The following is a 19,019-nucleotide window of genomic DNA, read 5'->3' on the forward strand; positions in this document are numbered from 1 at the left end:
CTCTTTAATTTTGGCAAGGCAACTGTGCTGACATACTATTCTGCATCCAAGAACTTGCTCTCAAAGCGTTGGGTCAGAGTCCGCAGCCTAATCACGCGGGGGGGAGGGGGGGAGGGACCTCTTACAACAGTGGAAAATAACGTCTCTTGATGTGTGGTAAGGCTTGTGGCTACTGAAATGCTAAACACAGATTCCTGGTCCTACTTATTTGCTCTGCCAGGGATTTTGCAAGATGGACATAATAACTTGTAAGCTTCAGATGTTGTTTGAAGAGGAAAGGAGTCAAAGTAGAAAAAACGCGCCGTTTGAATCATAAAGGTGTGGGAGGACAGGGGGTAAGGGTCAAGAGATTCAGGTTGTTGGAACTGTTCCTTGGTTTTTGCTCTTTCTCTGCCCTCGTTCTTTGAAACCTTTAATAAGCAAACAGACATCGTGAGTGATGAACTTGAATGACAGGTCCCAAGGAACAGACTGGGAGACAAGCAGCGGTGGGCATGCCCGGATCCTGCAGCCCACTAAGACCAGCTGCAGGTGGAAATGGGATGAGTAGGAACAAGATCTTTTGTCTTTTTGTCCCCAAGTCTCACTTACCTCGCACAGATACTCTGGGGGGGTCAGTCATGGGCCTAGAGGCCTAAGTCTTGGCTTTGCGCACACACATTCCTTGCCCCCGCCCGGCTGACCGCCGCGTTGGAAAAAAAAAAAAAAAGGTCCCCACCCTTTCCACGCCCCTGCCCCACCTCTTGTCCCCCATTCAAATCCCCTCCACTTTGGCGGGGGTGGTTTGTCCCAGAGAGTACAAATAAATAGTCCTGTCAAAAAGCGCAGCTCGCGGCTGTACTTCTGGATCCCGGAGTCAAGTTCAGCAGAGCCCTGGGCTGGAGGGTCAGTAACTGATCGCGCCCCGCTCCAAGCGCCCAGCTTACAGGGGAGCCGCAGTGCGGCAAGCCCGGGTCTCCGGTCCACCCCTGAGCTCTCCCACGCCCCATCCTCAGAGAGAAGAAGCCGGAGAAGGCGAGACTGGCCGGGGCGGAGAAAGGCGGGCGCGCGTGGGCGCCGGGGACTAGGCGATGTCCACCGGCTCGGTGAGTGACCCCGAAGACACGGAGATGCGGGGGCTGCAGCGGGTCCACCCGGCCCCCGCCTCCAAGAGGCCGCCCCTGTTCCGAACGGAGCGCGGTTACGCCTCGCCCAGCGACAACTCTTCCGCGGAGGAGGAGGACCCCGACGGCGAAGAGGAGCGGGGATCCCTGGGAGCCGCGGGGGGCTGCAAGAGGAAGCGGCCCCGGGAGGCTGACGCCGGCGGCGCAGGTGGCGCTGCGGGTAGCGCGGGGAAGAAGCCGCTCCCGCCCAAGGGCTCGGCCGCTGAGTGCAAGCAGTCACAGAGGAACGCGGCCAACGCCCGCGAACGCGCCCGGATGCGCGTGCTGAGCAAAGCCTTCTCCAGACTCAAGACCAGCCTGCCCTGGGTTCCCCCGGACACCAAGCTTTCCAAACTGGACACGCTGCGTCTGGCTTCCAGCTACATCGCGCACCTGCGCCAGCTGCTGCAGGAGGACCGCTACGAGGACAGCTACGTGCACCCGGTGAACCTGGTAGGGATGCTGCGCGCGAGGCCCGGGGACAGCAGCCCAGAGCGCTACCGGGGCGCGGGGCTGGCTCGGCCCCAGAGGAAGAGCCCAGAGGGGAGGTTTCTGGAACCGGTGGTAAGGAATCTGGTTTAGTGGCCCCCAAATCAAGGCAAGAGGAGCCAGCCATTTTCTGGGAGAAAATCAACCGGCCATCTGAAAATGTCCTGGTCCTTTGCCGGGTGATAGCTATCTGTTAACACCCTACTTCCGGGGCAAAGAGTGGCTCCCCACTTGGGAGTTTTTCTACGTTTTTTAGGCCAAATGGGGAAAAAAACAAAACAAAACAAAACCTCAGTTGCCCAACTTTTTCCAGACAACAACCTAGCATGTTTGAATCGCCAGTGCTGCTTTCTTTAAAGGGGGAGGGTGGGACCTAACTTTTTAAAATAAAAGTTTGAGTGGTTTTAAACAAAAGAAAAGGAAACATTAATGCAGGATAGTTTTCCCGGACTCGGTTGTCCGGAAAGTCCCTGATTAACCTGCCAGCGCCCCAAGCTTGGGAAAGATCTCATCCAAACTTATTCGGAAACAAAATGCAGCGTGTGTGTATGGGAGGGAGAACTTTAAATCACAGAATCCTAAACTCGCGCACTTTTCACAGAAAAATCATGCGGGCAAACCACGAGAAAACATGAATGTATGCTGTCGGTCTCGAATAATCAGTAATCATTAGGATTAAAATTCTAATCGAAGGACAAGACGCACACATTTTCAGAACGCTAATAAAAACCAGGGACCTCTGGTATTCCCTTGGGAAAGCGGTTTCATTTTGAGATTGTTTCTCCTCGATAACTGACGTTCATTTCGATTTTTTCAGACGTGGCCATTCGTGGTCTCTGGACGCCCAGACTCTGACACCAAAGACGTTTCTGGAGCCAACAGGCTTTGTGGAACTTCCGCTTAGACGGACAGCACACTTAGATGGATTGTGTTAAATGCAAAGGACTCGGCCAAGGAAGTCCCACTGGATTCCCGACCTTCTTCTTTCCCTGGGCCTGTGAACAAGATAGGTGACAGGCGTGGTTGCCCTCCTGGAGCACAGGTGGCCATGGCTAATCAGTGCAGAATTCTATAGCCAAAGAGAGCCCAATTTCAGGGGAAGAATGCGCGGACTAGATGCAAACCTGAGGCTTTAGCTCTCAGCACAACCCCCCACCCCCTCCTGCCATCAGAGTCCAATGCAGAAACGGGTTGGTTTTGAAGCTAATCTTAATTTTCCTTATGGTTGGAGGGCAAGGTTCTGCACATCAAGGTCTTTCTGTGACCATGGCTGAGAGAGCTGTTTCCCAGCACTAGAAAAAAGGCCTCTGCATTAGAGCTGTGCAGGGGCCCGTCACTAAGGGCAGTGTTGCTAATGGCAGTGGCATACTCGCACCAGACAGGTCATGGTGAGATGGAGACACCAAACACTGGCTTTGCCCACAATCCTTGAAGGCTGGAGTTTATTTCCTGAGCTCCCTCCTCTGTTTAATCAATGTTGGGGCCACCTGCCCTGCTGGTCTCCATCCAGTGAGTGCAGTTTGTTTGTGGGGGTCTCAGCTCCTTCTCACCCATACTGTCCCACGAAGTCTTTTCTTACTGCCCATTTGGAGACACGGGCTTCACCCCTCTGATCCGGTTACTCTGCCACAGCACAGCCTTCTGTGGTGGGCGGCTGGGGCTGGGACTGGGGCTGGGCTGGTCTCTATTATACTGGTTTCTACCCAGTGCATGGTGCTAGGCGGTGCTGGCAATGCTGCGTTACCATGGTAACTAACATATGTAAATAAATTTATTTTTTTATGAACAAAACATGCATTGTGAACGTCTTTCCTAAGGTGATTTGGTGTGGAAATCAACTTTAAATAGGCCGGACTCTCCTCTCTCGGTTGGCTGTCATGATGTTGGTCAGACTTCTACTATCTCTCTCATCTCCATTCTGGATGCAGACACATATGAGAGGTTCACTCTGTAAGCCCAGCAGCACAGCATTCATAATCCTCTTCCTGCTGCCCTGAGCCACCATTTCGAGTCAAAATACTCTGTTTCTGATCTTTCCAGAGGTAGAAACTGCTGGAGAGCAAGAACTAGAAGCCTGGTAAAGCTGAAGCATTTTGAGGTCAGGGTTGACTGGGGGTTGGGGGTGGGATACAAACACATCTAAAATAAATATAGTATTTCAATTAATAATTATTCATCCTCAGTGCTCTGCCTCTGTGTGTCTCTGTGTTCTCTGTGTCTGGCTATATGACTGTCTCTGTCTCTTTGTCTCTCTTTCCTACTCTCTGTCTCTCTGTCTCTGTCTCTGTCTCTCTCTCTCTCTGTCTCTCTCTCTCTCTGTCTCTCTCTCACACACACACACACTGACACACTTACACCTTCTCCAGCCTGACCCTAGTGTTCACAATGGTAAGTCCTTCAAGAACACTCCTCCTTCCCTCGCCCCCCCCCCCCCCCCCCCCCAGTCCACAGCTCTTAGATCTAACTGGCAGAAAAAAGCTATAGGAAAGCGATTTGTATTGCACTCTGCTCTTCCCTGCCCTGTAACTGGTGTTTGCAGGGTCCATCACCACAATTTCCAGCATCATCATGTCCTTCTAATTTTTTTTTTTTTTTTTTTTTTTTTTTTTTTGGTAAGAGCTACAAGGTCTGTAATGGTTTTCAGTCAGCAATTCCTTTGAAAACAAAACTCATTTTGTAGAGAGTTTACAAAAGTGAGAAGGGTAAAGTACCTATCTACTAGACGGAGATCCTGCCTGCGACTTCATAAAATTAAAATATTGTTTTCTTGATGATTGAGAAAACACAGCTGGATTTTTGTTAAGAGGTGAGATGGCGTGGGGAGTATGACTTCCTGTTTTGAACTAAACCAAACCCAAAACCCAGAGAACTGCAGACTGATACAGCTTCTGGAGCTTGTATTCAGTCCCCAGAAGGCTGGTCCTAGGGTCAGTTAGGAGTTAAAGGTTGAAAGGTGACATTGGTTTTTCTGTGGCATCATGGGCTTTCAGGCAAAAGAGAACTCCAAATAACTAATGGCAAGAACCCTAGGCACACTGGGTAATTCAGCTGTGAGGTCTGAACAGCAGATGACCAGCATCTGCTGTAGTCCAGATCTCAGTGAAGATGTTCTCCAAAGGTTCCAGCAAGCCTGGCCCCTTCTCACTGACTAGTAAGATGGGTAAGAACCCATGTTATCTGGTGTAGTGTGGCTGGCTCAGACTGTCATCCCAGCACTTGACAGGCTAACACAGAAGGGTTGTCTTGAGTATCAAGATCACACAGCCACAGAAGGAGTTTTTTTGTTTTTTGTTTTTTGTTTTTTTTGCCTTAAACAAAAATTTAAAATACAAAGTAAGAATGTTTCCAAGCGGATTCTTATGGAAGAGTGGGGGGGGGGGGGAGAAGGATTGCAGCCCCAAGGGGATAAGAACTGCACAGGAAGACCAACAATGTCAACTAACTTGGACCCTTGGGGGGGGTATTGGACCCTTGGGGTTCTCAGAAACTGAACCACTAACCAAAGAGTATGCACAGCATGGATAGAGGCTCCTCCCACAACACATATGTCAGCAGAAAGGTAGAAGACAAGTTGTGTCTTCTGCAGAAGGTAAAGCCAGAGAATCGACCCAGGCCTCTTGAAAGAACCCAGAAGATTGTAAGTCAATACCAGACATTGGGCATTGAGTAATTTACACAGTTAAGGTTTGGTTTTACTCAGATTTGACTATAATGATGCCCCAATTCCTCCCTCTTAGAGTAGGGAATTATTTAACTTATTTTACAAATAAGAGCCTTTGAACTCTTAATGAGATTTTGAAACTTTAACAAGACTGGATTTTAAAAGAGACTGAATATTTTTTTTTAAAGAGATTGAATTTTTAACTGTTTGAATTTTTAAAGACTATGAGAATTTTAAATTTGAAATGTTTATATTGTAATGTTGATATTTATTTGTGATCTTGGGGGTTAACCAGAAAAAAAAAAAAGCTATGGCTTAACAGTTATGTGTTTGTATGTCAAGTCGACAAAGGGTCAATTGTGCTTGATAGTTTTATGTCAACCTGATACAAGCTACAGTCATGTGAAAAAAGGGAATGTCAATTGAGAAAATGTCTCCATAAGATCCTGCTGTAGGGCATTTTTCTTTGTTAGTGATTAATAGGGGAGGAGCTAGTCCATTGTGGGTGGGGCCATCTCTGGACTGGTGCTCCTGGGTTCTATAAGAAAGCAGGCTGAGCAAGCCATGATGAACAAACCAGTAAGCCTCACTTCTTCATGGCCTTTGCATCAGTGTTTGCTTTTAGATTCCTGCCCTGTTTGAGTCCTGACTTCCTTGAGTGATAAACAGTAATGATGTGGATGTGCAAACAGACCCTTTTCTTTCCAAGTTGTTTTGGCATGGTAATAGTAACAGTCATAGTAACCCTGAATAAGATGAATAGAAAGCAGAAATTCCTCAGAACTCATATTAAGATCTAAATGTTACCATTGCACTATATGCAGCAAATGTAAATTTATTCCTTCTAACCTCAGTTTCTTCATCTGAACTGGGCCAAAAGTAGGGCTTGCCTCAAAACAGTGCTTCAGGAGCAAACACTGGAGTATAGTCCAGCAAATGCAATGTTTATGTGGCCAGTAACACTGGAAGAGCTCACCAGGAAAGGGAATCCAGAGGCAGGGGCAAGCATTAGGTGAGAGGACATTTTTTTAGGAGTCCAGACTTTGGAATGGGTCCAAATCCAGGTGGGTGCTACAGCCTGTCATCCTACTGCCTCAGAGGCTGGCTGGAGAAGAAAGATAACAAGCTGACCACTGTCTGGAGCTGTAGGATATTAGCTTATATAATGCAAACAACAAACAAAACCCCACAGGGAAGTGGGTTCAGTGTTGGGATTGAGCTTGTAATAAGTGTCTCAAAGGAGCAAACAGACCCTCAAAAGAAGTTACATTGAATACTGACAATAGCAAGCTTTTGGATAAATAAAGAAATGGAGCAATTTTCAAAGCTCAATATTTAAAATGGGTTATTTACTTATAATTTTATTCTCTCAGAGTGCCCCACGAAAGGAGAGAGAGAGAGAAATAGGGGAGAAAGAGAAAAAGGGGGAAGGAGGGGGAAAGGGAAGGAGAAAAGACAGATAGACACACAGACAGACAGACAGACAGACAAACATCCCAAAGCTTCCTCAACCTCCACCTTCCATTATTTTGTTTCAGAGATCTGAATGAGAAATACAGAAGTAGGGTCTGGGAACTATGAAGAGGTGGTTGGAAGTTAGGCAGAAGCGTGGAGTCCAGGCTTAGGATCTCACCAACTTGATTCTGCTGAGAGAGCAAAGGGCAAAAAGGCTGATGGTGTTAAAGTTGCTGGATGACAAGGGATGAGTAAACTGAAAACACTCTGCTGGGGGCTTTCTGAGGGCCCAGAGCTCCTTGCTAATGGTGGTCCAGCAATAGTGACTCATCAGATGAGAGCAAAAGTCCCCGTCCACAGACTCTTCCTAAAATGAGTGTTTCAGAAGAAGTAACTTTGGCACTGTCATTTTGAAAGGTTGGGCGTTCCTTGATCCTGGGTGCTGAATTGATTTTGTATATAATCTTTTGCTCTGGGCTTCAAGTGTTTTTCAACTTAGTCTGGTGGCTCCTTCACCAATGGTAGTGATGTTTTGCAATTTTTAAGGCATTTTTATAGGCACAAGGTTTTTGTTTGGTTTGGTGATAAAAAATGCTTCATCGAAGATGAGGACGAAGAAACCATGCCCTTCCTGTCAGAAAGAGAACTGGGTGGCATACATCTAATTTTAACAGGTATCAGAAGGGAATTTTGCTTGACTCTCCTGGAAGATGTCAAACTTCTGACTCAGAAAGTCATCTTAGTCATAGTTTGCAAAGCCAGGTAAACTCACAACTGGCTTCTCAGTGCCAGGAATCTAGCATGTCGCTCCTTTTGTAACAGAGTGTCTGCCTGTGCATTCTGTCAATGGAACATCCCTTCAGTATAGACCTATTCACTGGGGCAAACAGATTGAATCTCTGCACTTGCCACTGAAAATTCATCTTTCTGTATCCTAGTAGCTTCAGGGGCTATTTTTCTTTTTTCTCCAATAGTGAAACTTGATACAGAGAAATCTTTGAATGCATGACTTTTTAAAAAACGTCCAGAAAGTAGACAGAGCAAGAAATCAGTGTATCCTGGTCAACATAATTAGCATGGGGGCTTTGGTTACTTTGAGGCTCCAGCCTTCTCCTCTGCCTTTGAGTGGCATTGCTGCCAGGAGAAGGCCTGCTGCTACTTAAGAGGCTGAAGCAGGAGCAGAAGATTTACCTGGGCTAGAAAGTGAGTTTAAGTTTAGCCTGGACAACTCAGTGAGACCATACCTCAAAATTAAGAGTAAGAAGGCCGAGGCCAGCTAGTAAGGTGGTTCAATGGGTAAAGCCTAATAATTTGAGTTGAATCCCAGAACCCACATGGTGGAAGGAGAGAATTAATTTCTTTAAGCTGTCTATTATCCTCTGGCTGCCAACAGTGTACTGTGTCATACACACACACACACACACAGAGCACACATATTAGACAGACAGACAGACAGACAGACAGACAGACAGACAGACAGAGAAACAGACATAATAAGGAGCTTGCCTTTGAGGGAAAAACACACAGTATCTGTGTGGATTATCTCCTTTCTTAGCAGTGGGCAGGGCAGAGAGTGGGTAGCAAGAAGTTTCTGCCTTTTTCTCTGCTTCATTTGTTTTAAAATCGTGTGCTTCACACTGCGCTATTTAGTGATAAGATATGGAAGCAGCCTAGATGGCCATCAACATGTGACTGGATAAAGAAAAGGCAGTGCATATACATGATAGAATCTTATCCAGCTATAAGCAAAATAAAATAAAATTGTGACATTTGCAGAGAAACATCTGGAGCTAGAAATCATAATGTTAGGCAAAATAAGCAGATTCACAAAGACAGGATGGCATTCTTTCATTCAAATGTGTGGCCTTGATTTAAATTTCTATACATATGGTAAATGAGGGGAGGAAGAAATCAAAAGGAGGAGGAAGGAGTATATGTGTTATGAAAGCAGAAGGGAGGACTCTTCAGAGGGAAGAAGAGGACTCACAAGATGCAGGGCGGGCAGTAGGGAAGATAAGAGAAATGTATACTGATGGACGTATATGCACATGTTGTGGAAAGAATTGCTTTATATGTTAACAAGAAATGTTTATGTATCCTTTTGAATTTGTAAAACTACTTTTAAATAGAGAGATTGTAAATCCTAGAAAGATGGTTGCATAGTGAAGAATACTTGCTGTAACCTGTAACATAGCCTCTATGGTATCTTACACTTGCTTTTGGTCTCTGAGGTCGCTTGCACACATATGCACATGCACACAGACATACACACACATATATGCATTGATAAAATTAAAGCCTGAATGACTAGGTGATTGAGCATTTTCCCAGCCTATGCTCTCTGCTTCCCAGGTTGATTCCATAGTATCTGACTCTGCATGCCTTAGGTGTCCCATATGAGGTGGGACATCCAGGACATCCCTCCCCACTGACCTGTTGTGTTTTCTAGAACATGAGATCTAACTCGGAGCCTTATGCTTGCTGGAGAAGCTTGCCAACAGGGCACTGGATGACAGCCCTCAATAACAGTTGTGGAAAAAGAGTAGAAAAGTGAGATCTTGCTCAGCATAGGCACTATGCAGGATAAGGGCTAATTTTTAAGCATAAAGGTCTGAATTCTCTTCTTACAATGACCGAGTTATTATAAGAATTAAAGATACCCTTATCTTTATCTGCAAATTAGTTCTGCTCTTCTCCTTTGCGACCTTTAGCAAAGGTTCTGTTGTGCTCATCTAACTTTCCTGTGTTTGTCTCTTTTGCCACTGAGAAGAAATTTTTGATTGTCTTCATCTTAAAAGTGAAGATCACCCCAGCACTTGGAAGGCAGAGGCAGGCGGGTCTGAGTTCAAGACCAGCCTGGACTACAGAGTGAGTTTCAGGCCAGCTGTTGTTAACCTAGAGAAACCCTGTCTCAGAAAAACAAAAATAGAGTCAAATCAGGGACGAGCCTAACACTCGTTTTTTATGGAAAACTATGCATAAGTGTAAAAGTACATTTTAGAGTGCAGGAAAGTCCACTGAGTGTGAGAGACTCACCAATACCATCTCAGAATCCATGTCACAGCCAGCTTCTCAGAAGCCAACCTGGGGGAGTTTGGATGTCCAAAGAATATGTATGATCAACCAAAGCCACCATTAAAATACATCTGCTCTGCACAACTGCATATCTTGGTGAGGAAGGATTTTTTAGCCAAAGATAACACACCACAACCAGGTGAAAAAGGAAGGAGGGAGATGGAAGTTGCTACATTTTTTTATGTCAGATTGGAAAAGAATTTTCAAAACAGATGTGTTAGATACAATACTTAAAAATACAAAGCCATGCCATGCCATGCTCCCTATTAAAATATTTTGAAAAATAAAATTGCTATTAAAGCATTCATTGTGTTCACTTTTATGATGAATGAAAACATTATTTTCATAATAATGAAAACATTATTTTGCCTGTGTTTAACTGCAAATTCAACAGGTATCAACAGATACAAGCAAACACTTTCTTGAGTCTGTGATAATTTTCAAAACTGTACATAGAGTTCAAATGAGTTTATATACGTGTGTGTGTGTGTGTATGTGTGTGTGTGTATGTATGTATGTATGTATGTAATTACAGTCCTATATAATTCTAAAACTTTGGTTGGTAAGTAGAGACTGTGTTTGTCAGATTTTATGACAGCCTCTGTAGGACAGGTGCCCAAAGATCAAGTCTCAATGGAATATGGGAGCAGAAGAGTTTAGGGTACTGGTTTAGATGCATTGACCTTCTGTCTGTGTCACCAGACTCTGAGCTACTTCCTGAGGTTACAAACAGAGGCCTTTATGCACCGCTGTCTTTCCTTCAGCCCATCTCTCCTGTCTCTATCTTGGGCACATGAACTTTCAACTTTAGCTGTAGGACCGGCACTAGCTCTCCAGTGACAGGGAATGGTAAGTCCTAAATCTAGACTGGAAAATGCAATTTCACTTTTCCATACACTGGCATGGGTTAAACTACCCTTGTAGCATTCCGTTGTGCTAATTAAAACTGTATTTAAAACAATAGGAATCATTTCAACTTACTCTCAGTAAAACACTCTGCTCTGTCACTGTGACTGGTCAATATAGTTATTCATGAAAATACTAACTAATAAAGGGCACCACTTCTGAAGCTGTAGAGAGCAACCCTCCAAGGGATTTTATACTGAATGACGGCATATTAAGAAGGTTTCTGAAGATGCAATAATCAAGGCTTAATTCAGAATCAAATATGTGACCCCTAAGTGTTTCTGGCAGTGTTAGCCTGTGGTGCATCCCAAGACCTCAATACAGCATTTGCATGCTTCTGTAAAACATGTTCACATTTATAAGTACATTCGTGTGATAGGAATTTCTCTGTCCAATTCATTTAAATATTAGTGCAACAGGAGGCCAGTGATTGGACAGGGAAAAAGGCGGCGGAGCTGAGTTGGAGAGAGAGGTTGGGAGAGAGAGGATAAGACCAAAATGGAGGTGGAAGTGAACCAGCGTGGCTTTAACTAGTCACAGGTCATTATGATATTAAGGTTAGGATAATTGGGATAACTTGTCTAATCTAGTTGGGCAGCTTTATCATTATCGATTTGTTCTGAAATCATTGTATTGGCATCTTGTGATTTGGGAATTGTTGCTATATAAATCTGTTTGGTTAATTATAAGCTTCAAGAGTTTTGTTTCTGCCGGGTTGATGAGTGTTGTAGCAGCTAACTGCAGGGTGGAAGGTGTGTCACTGGTAGGAGAACGGGAAGCTTGCTGTTTGATCATATTCCTTAAATAATTCAAGCAACACGTTCAGTGGTGGAGTGTTCACATGCACGTGTATGCCCATAAAAGCTCCAAATTGATTCCATATCTCTTTCTAGGTTGTTATTCCCTTTATTTATCAGTAAGGTCTCTCACGGAACCTGGAGTACACCAATTCCAGGGACTCTACCTAGCCAGCTTGCCTTGGGATCCCATCTCTGACTCCTAAGTACTAGGGTTATAGGCAGCTGACATACCCATGCCTGCCATTGTACATGGATTCTGCAGAATCTCTGGTTCTCATTCTGGGAGTGTTTCTCCTTTGGGTCCATGTCCCCATCCTCAGTCTTGGTTCTGAACTCACAGCATGTATACTTTACATCACACACATGGTCATACCACACAACACTACCGGATGCCACTGAAAAAGCTCCCCTCGGATTCAAGATTGCTGCATGTAAATTCTCATGTTCTTACTGTATGTGCAAAGGCTCCCATGCTTACAGAAACAGTGAAAAACAAAGACTCTCAACATTTTCCTGAAGACATTCCTCAGTTTGTAAGTCTCAAATTTATCTGTCTTCAGATTGTATCCTGTTAGAATGTTTGATTGTATAAATTTCTGTTAGACTTGCTGACTAGATTTTTATAAAATGTTTTGCATATTTTGGCTTGGGATTATAAAGGAATTTTTAACAATTCCTAAAATGACCTTAATGTGGGGCTCACTCTCACAAGGTTTCTGAATAATTCCGATGAAATCTACTGTTAATCCGAGGTGTTTCTGACAGTGCTTGCAAGTGGAGCACCCCAAGATCTCAGTTTTATTCTGCATTTGTGTGAATGTCACTATTAATGACAACAAGACGTTTATTTTCCATCCCCCACTTGATGCCACTGCTTTTGGGTTCCTAGGTTGTGCCCAGACTCTGCTTTATCTCTCCCAGTAAGTCAGTATTCAGAAGGTCTGAGATAAATGGAGAGAAACTAAGAAAATTACAACCTGAGCCACTTACTACTAGGTCCAGGGCTAGACTTCATAGACTGAGCTTCCTCTTGGCATTCTGTCCGCCCAGTCTGAGAGAAAGCAGAAGATAAACTCTTGGCTCTGTGCAGCTTTTTACACAGTTTCTCTGCCTTTATACTAGCCAAGCTCTGGAGCTTCCCTGGGGCTGCTGCTGGGACATTCTGAGAACCTGACCCACTGTATACCCTTGACAAGCTCTCCAAGTTTGGTTTCTACTGAAGGTAGAAGGACAGGCTCCTGGGCTATCTGCAGCCTCAATACACTTCTCAAGTAGGCGCCCTGTTTCCTGCAAGTCTTCCAAGCAGCCTCAACTACATTTCCTGGCCTTGTTTGTCGGTTATAACACAGGGTGGTTGGAAGTCTTCAAACCAGGAATGTTCTAATCTAAAGATGCCGGGAAAAAAGTGATGTGTAATTTTTAAAAAGTGGTTTATTTCTTATAGTGTTAGAGACCATGAGATTCAAGGTCAAGAGTCAGCATCTGTGAGGGGTTTCTTGCTGTACCATTTTAACGTGGAGAACAGCAGCTGGTGAAAGACCAAACAGGAGCAATCAAGCCCACAGCCTCATGTTTGTTTATGTTTCAGCATTGATTCGTACTTTTTAATGGAGTCCTGGGGGACTTAGCACCTTCCTGAAGACCTACTACCCAATACTGTTGTGTTGGTGTCTACCTTCCAATACATGTATTTTAGGGGGCATCTCTCGTTCTCATTGAAATATTTATTCATTTATTTATTTATTTATTTATTTATTTATTATTTATTTATTTATTTTGGTTTTTCAAGACAGGGTTTCTCTGTGTAGCCCTGGCTGTCCTGGAACTCACTCTGTAGACCAGGCTGGCCTCGAACTCAGAAATCCACCTGCCTCTACCTCCCAAGTGCTGGATATTTATTTATTTTACTTATTCACTTTATATCCTGCTCACTGCTCCCTTCCTGGTCACTCCCTCCCACAATCCTTCCCCAGTCCCCCTCTGCTTCTTCTCTGAGCAAATGGGGGTTTAGGGGCATATCTTAACCATGGTGAGTCTATGCCAAATGGTTTGGGAGACAATCTGAATTTCTTGGGTGTCCTTTGACTTGTTCTGTAGAAATCCAGTGACTTTCCACACAGTTTTATTGTTAGGTATAAACTTTATTTTGCATTGTTCATTTCTATTCTAAATACTCTCTCTTAATAAATATACAAAGGGACTACTTGAGTAAATTATAAAAACTGAACACAAGAGTGATGAGATTTGAAGCTACCTTACTGTGATATTCTTGACTATCAACTGGATGGGATTTAAAATCATCAGGGAAAGCCACCTCTGCATGTAGATATGAGGATGTTTCCAAAAAGATTTAACTGAAGAGGGAAAACTTAAATGGAGTGTAGGCAGCAACTGAGGTCTTTCCCTGACTAAAGGAAGCATGAATAGAGTGAGGGTTCATTTTTGTGTTTTCTGACAGCAGACATCACATGATCAGCTCCTACACGCTGCTGCTTCCTTCCATGATTAACCATGATCAGCTATACCCTCAAATGATGAACCAGAATATACCCTTCCTTCTTCAAGTTGATGTTGCCCAGTGTTTGGTCCTGCGAATGAAAAAAAAAAAAAAAAAAAAACTGGTGTTCATTTTAAGAACAAATGTTTATTAGTGTTAAAACAGTCTCACACAATATATGTATGGACCTTTTAGCAAGCATTTTATGTAGTGTTTGATTTGCCCTGGAATAAAAACTACAGTAAAAACAGATAAAAAAAAAAAAAAAAAAAAAAAAAAAAAAAAAAAAAAAAAAAAGAACCTGCAAAAACAATATCCAAATGAAAGATGTCCTAGGGAAAGGGTACCTCAACAATGACTGTTATTTGAGCTCTTGGAAGCCAAGGCATGCTGAGACAGGTGTAGTGAGTTCCCCCTCCTCCAGGTGGGATGCTGCTCTTGCTTTCTTGTGATAATGTATTCCTCTGGTTTCTTACATTATTCCCTAGAACAACCTGGACCTCTCCTTCCTTCCTTCCTTCCTTCCTTCCTTCCTTCCTTCCTTCCTTCCTACCTTCCTTTATTTCTTTTCTTTTCTTTTTTTGATCTAAAGACAGATATATTTAATTTCTTTTTTATTGGATATTTTATTTATTTACAATACAGATGTCATCCCCTTTCCCCATTTCCCCTCCCTAGAACTCCCTATCCTATCCCCCTCCTCCTTTATGCTTTTATACCATTTTAATTACATGCGTGTATTAAGGTCAGTTCTAGGTTGAGGGTCTAGCAATATAATAGATGCAAATCGCCAAGGAACAAGCAAGACAATAACACAAATAGTCAAAGAAAAACAAGGCATTAAACCCAATTCCGTGAACACTCCAGTGATCACTGTTTCTAAGGGCTTATCAGGATGACCAAAGTATCTGAGCCTACTTCCCTGTCCTAGCCCAAGGTCATTTTCATGTCTGAAGCCTAGTTCCTTGTTCTAGCCTAAAATTTAGATTCCTGTCTGAAATTACTTCTTTGTTCTAGCCGAAGATTTAGATTCCTACCTGAAATTACTTCTTTGTTCTAGCCTAATGTCAGATTCCTGCCTGAAGCCTACTTCCTTGTCTTTGGCCAACGTCATTCCTACCAAGCTTCTCATTTCCTTGTCCTTGGCCCATGTCAGATTCTTGCCAAGGAGCCTCAAAGGCTCTCCACCTCTCCCCCTTTTTTATTTTATTAGCAAGACTGAGTCTGTCTTAGGTCATTCTGAAAAGAATGCCTTTCTTACCCATCATGGAATATACATTATCAAAAGCAATGCACTTCTGTCTTAGATTGGTAAGGCTATGTCCAAAATCTTACCAATCCTTGGCTTGCCAGCCTATTAATTTAATAACTCTGTCTGGGGGTCCATTTTCAGGTCAAGCCATGTACGTTGGCTACCAACATGTTGATGTTTTTAAAGAAAAGCTTTAACACAATGGGCAGAAATAAAAGTATTTCCAGGACAAAAAGGGCTAGCATGATCAAGATATATATGCCATTTTTGAAGCTTGAAACAGTAGATATTGCAGATAAAATTACCCATGGCCTGCGGTCAGTATTTCTATTTTGGATCTCACCTCCCAAAGTGGTTCCTATCATCAGGTAAGATTCATCTCAGCTGGAGTTTGAGGCAGCTTGTGTTGGTTTCTGATTGCGTATGGAATGGACTGATGGAATCAGAAGACTGCTGGAGGCTAGAAAGAAGCCCATTGAGTGGCTTTCTGTTAGTAATTACTATGATGTTATCACAGACTGGATGTGGGTAATGAAAGACAGGAAGAAAGAGACGGTGACTGAGAGAGTTCTGACCTGGGCCAGACAGAGAATATTAAAGTCACCATGAGTCATGGGTTACCACTGGTGTGTACAAGGGTAAGTTCAAAACAGTGCTAAATTCAGAAAATATACTGTGCACTAATGGATCCTGTTGCTCATTGGCTTGGAAAGATGATGGACTTTGGACTTATTGTCAGAATAGAGTCATCAGAAGGGAGTATATTGATAACCAAACTCTGTACAGCAGAGATATGAAGCTTGGAGATGAGATTCTTACCTTAGCTCTGTGTGAGGACAACTCTTTTTCATTGGATATAAGCATCTTTGAAGTGGAGACAACGTATTTACACGTTGTATCTTCTACAATTATAAGCCCTCTTTATCTGGTATCCAATAGATGACAAATAGATACCTCATTTTAGATTGAAAGGTGTTATTACTCTTTGGTCTGAGCTTTCTCTTTCCCTCATAAAATGATGTTGACTTTCAGAAGTTTTTGGCTTTGAATAACCTGACATAGTTGTCACAGATCCTAGGAAAGTGTGCAGTCAGTTATTAAGACTTGGCTTGAGCTCTATTTTCCATCAAACTGCTTGAAAGATTTCTTGGATAGAAAAAGAACTCATTGATTGAGTGTAGACAGGAAAAAAAAGCTTTAAAATCAGAAGAGATGTGCTGAGCCATATGTAAATACTTCACAGTTATTATCATTTCTTTTAACCACCTATAAGATGCAGCAATGTGCCTGGATTATCTTCATTTACACATAGGAAAACTGAGGCTCACAGACTTTAGGAATGTGCCAATGGCTACCCAGCATAAATGGTAGTCATAGCTTAAACCTATCCCGTCTAATTCAGAACCCCATTGTATCTCCAAAGAATTGTTTTCTAGGAGCAAGCATGTGTATGTGGAGGTGGGGACAATGGCCACCCAGGTTAACTTGCACCTCACCTTGGATGTGAACTAAGAACAGTAGATGAGTTGCAGAACTACATCTAGCTTAAAGAATTTAGACTGGAGTTCAGAATGTGAGTCAGAGGCCCCCCTCTGTCTGTCTGTCTGTCTGTCTCTCTCTCTCTCTCTCTCTCTCTCTCTCTCTCTCTCTCTTTCTCTCTCTCTTTCTCTCTCTCTCTCAGAAGATGCCAGCTAAAGCTATCCAGGAAAGACTTGTGTCTCTAAGCAAATCCTTTAGTTTGTTGTCCTCATTTTCTGCTGATGTAAGATGGTTTAAAGTCACCTACTCTCTCTGTGCTCACTGGAAGGAAGAGGTCCGACTTCACGAGGGATTTTTGTGAACGCTCCTGGAGAACCCAGCAGGGCAGGCAGAAAGTGGCCAACCTGAAGATGGGAGCCGAGCTGCTGGACGGAAGGCAGCGAAGGCAGAGCCAGTTAAGGCCCAGGTAGTTAATTTTGTATGAAGGAGTTGTTTAGAAGGGTTTCAAATAAAAATTCAATAAAAGGATATTCATTTAGAAAATAGCTATGGTCTTTGATTAAAATTTTGCTATGAAAAGCACAATGTGCAGAACTTTTGGGCACCATGTAGTGGATTGTAAGCGCTAAAACCTAAGGAAAATGCATTGTTGTCTTCAAATGATGTTGTTAGTAAATGCTTTGTTGTATATTGCTCGAAAACCCAATGAAAGAAGTATCTATTTATTTACAATCTTTGAAGCAAAAGTTACCAATGTTTGCCAATTTTGGTGAATTTAACTCATTTTTCTAGGCTTTTCTCAAGGTTTTCACGATGTTGTCTAATTTAAAAAAAAGGGGGGGGGGTAAATAAAGACACTTTCTGCTCCTTACAGGCGAACCAGAGTTTTCCAAGCTTCACCAGTGGCAAAAAGAAAGTAAGTCTGTATTGAAGTGGGGGTTACAGTAGACTTAATGAAAATCACCAAGGATGTATGGTGCTCTCTGGGATCAGAAGGTAAGCATTTCCATACTTATGGGGACGTCTGTGGTGGGGATTTCATAGAATTATAACGTTAAAATGCTTCTGAGCTACAAGATGCCTCCTCCACAATTTACCATGTATTCAACATATGGCTTTAAAACTAACGGGAATAAAAACTAATTAAATACTTAACAAAGTTACTTAGACACAGAGTAAGGTGTAAGAATTTAAAATTATGATTCCGTCAAATTAGGTAACTACTTAGGAAGGGTTTGTGACTAAATGTCACTTAACTTACTTTATGGCCTCAGTAATCTGTCTCTAAATTCAAGAACTTAGGAGACTTTCGAAAGCCACCTCCAGGGACAGTATACTAAGTGCTCACACATCCTTTCAGTTCCGGGGACTCTGCCACTCAGTACAAACAGAAGAATTAAAGTCAGTCATGGAGTCCTCTCAGAGTCCCTGTGAGCGCTCAGCAGCGGCAGCCCTCATAGAAGCGTGTTATTAGCTCGCCACCTTGTGCTAAGTACTGGAATCGCAGGTGGTGCTCAGGCAGCGCCCATTGGCCTCACAAAGGCACTCCCCTCTCTCCCCACCGCTCACACACACACACACACACACACACACACACACACACACACAGTCCTAGGTGACTTAGATCATTGGTCATGAGTACAAGGTTTGGGATGGTACTCAGTACGGCTATAGTCTACTCACATCAACAGTTTGTCAAATCTGGTAGTAGACAGATCTCCGAGGTAAAGGCATGTGTGCAGACTCATGATGAGGCCTTTGCTGTAGCATCAAGTCCAGGGAATACCTGGGAGAAGAAGCGACCCAGGACCTAAACTCAGGAGGCTGCAGGTGCAAGGGGGCTTAGCAGGACTTGTCACAAAGACCCCAGGGCATACCTAGCCTTCATACAGTGCTGGTGCTAATGGGGGTCCTGAGAAGTAGAGATGGTTCCTGTGTCTCCAGCTCCATTCCTGGAGGTCAGCTTACCCAGTCGCTCCAGGAGGGCCCAGGTGTGGATAGGCTGTTTTCTCAAAACTCTTGGGACATTCTACTCATATGAATTCTGTATTCTACCCGTGTACAGTCATGGATAGAAAAGAGAGGAAATGCAAAGCAACACTATAGGGACAAATAACTGCCTCCATCTTCACTCATTCATTACACACAAATTGCACCATGGCTAGTGATCAGAGGCAAGCATAGAGGAAGCCGCTGAGACACGCCTCCCCGCTGAGACACGCCTCCCCGCTGAGACACGCCTCCCCGCTGAGACACGCCTCCC

General features: G+C 43.6%; 1 protein-coding gene across 2 annotated transcripts; it reads left to right on the plus strand.

Annotated features, from left to right (window-relative positions):
* Positions 1–792: 792 nt before the first annotated feature.
* On the plus strand, positions 793–3,406 carry Msc (musculin). 2 transcript variants are annotated; one of them, XM_076924325.1, is made up of 2 exons: positions 793–1,706; positions 2,449–3,406. In XM_076924325.1, the coding sequence occupies exons 1-2, from the start codon at positions 1,071–1,073 to the stop codon at positions 2,533–2,535; spliced, it is 723 nt and encodes a 240-aa protein (XP_076780440.1). In that variant the 5' UTR covers positions 793–1,070; the 3' UTR covers positions 2,536–3,406. The 2 variants fall into 2 exon arrangements, with proteins under 2 accessions (XP_076780440.1, XP_076780441.1); XM_076924326.1 differs by having other exon boundaries at positions 795–1,595; positions 2,449–3,404.
* Positions 3,407–19,019: the final 15,613 nt, after the last annotated feature.

Source organism: Arvicanthis niloticus, chromosome 25 (genome assembly GCF_011762505.2).
Source record: "Arvicanthis niloticus isolate mArvNil1 chromosome 25, mArvNil1.pat.X, whole genome shotgun sequence".
Taxonomy (NCBI): Eukaryota; Metazoa; Chordata; class Mammalia; order Rodentia; family Muridae; genus Arvicanthis; species Arvicanthis niloticus.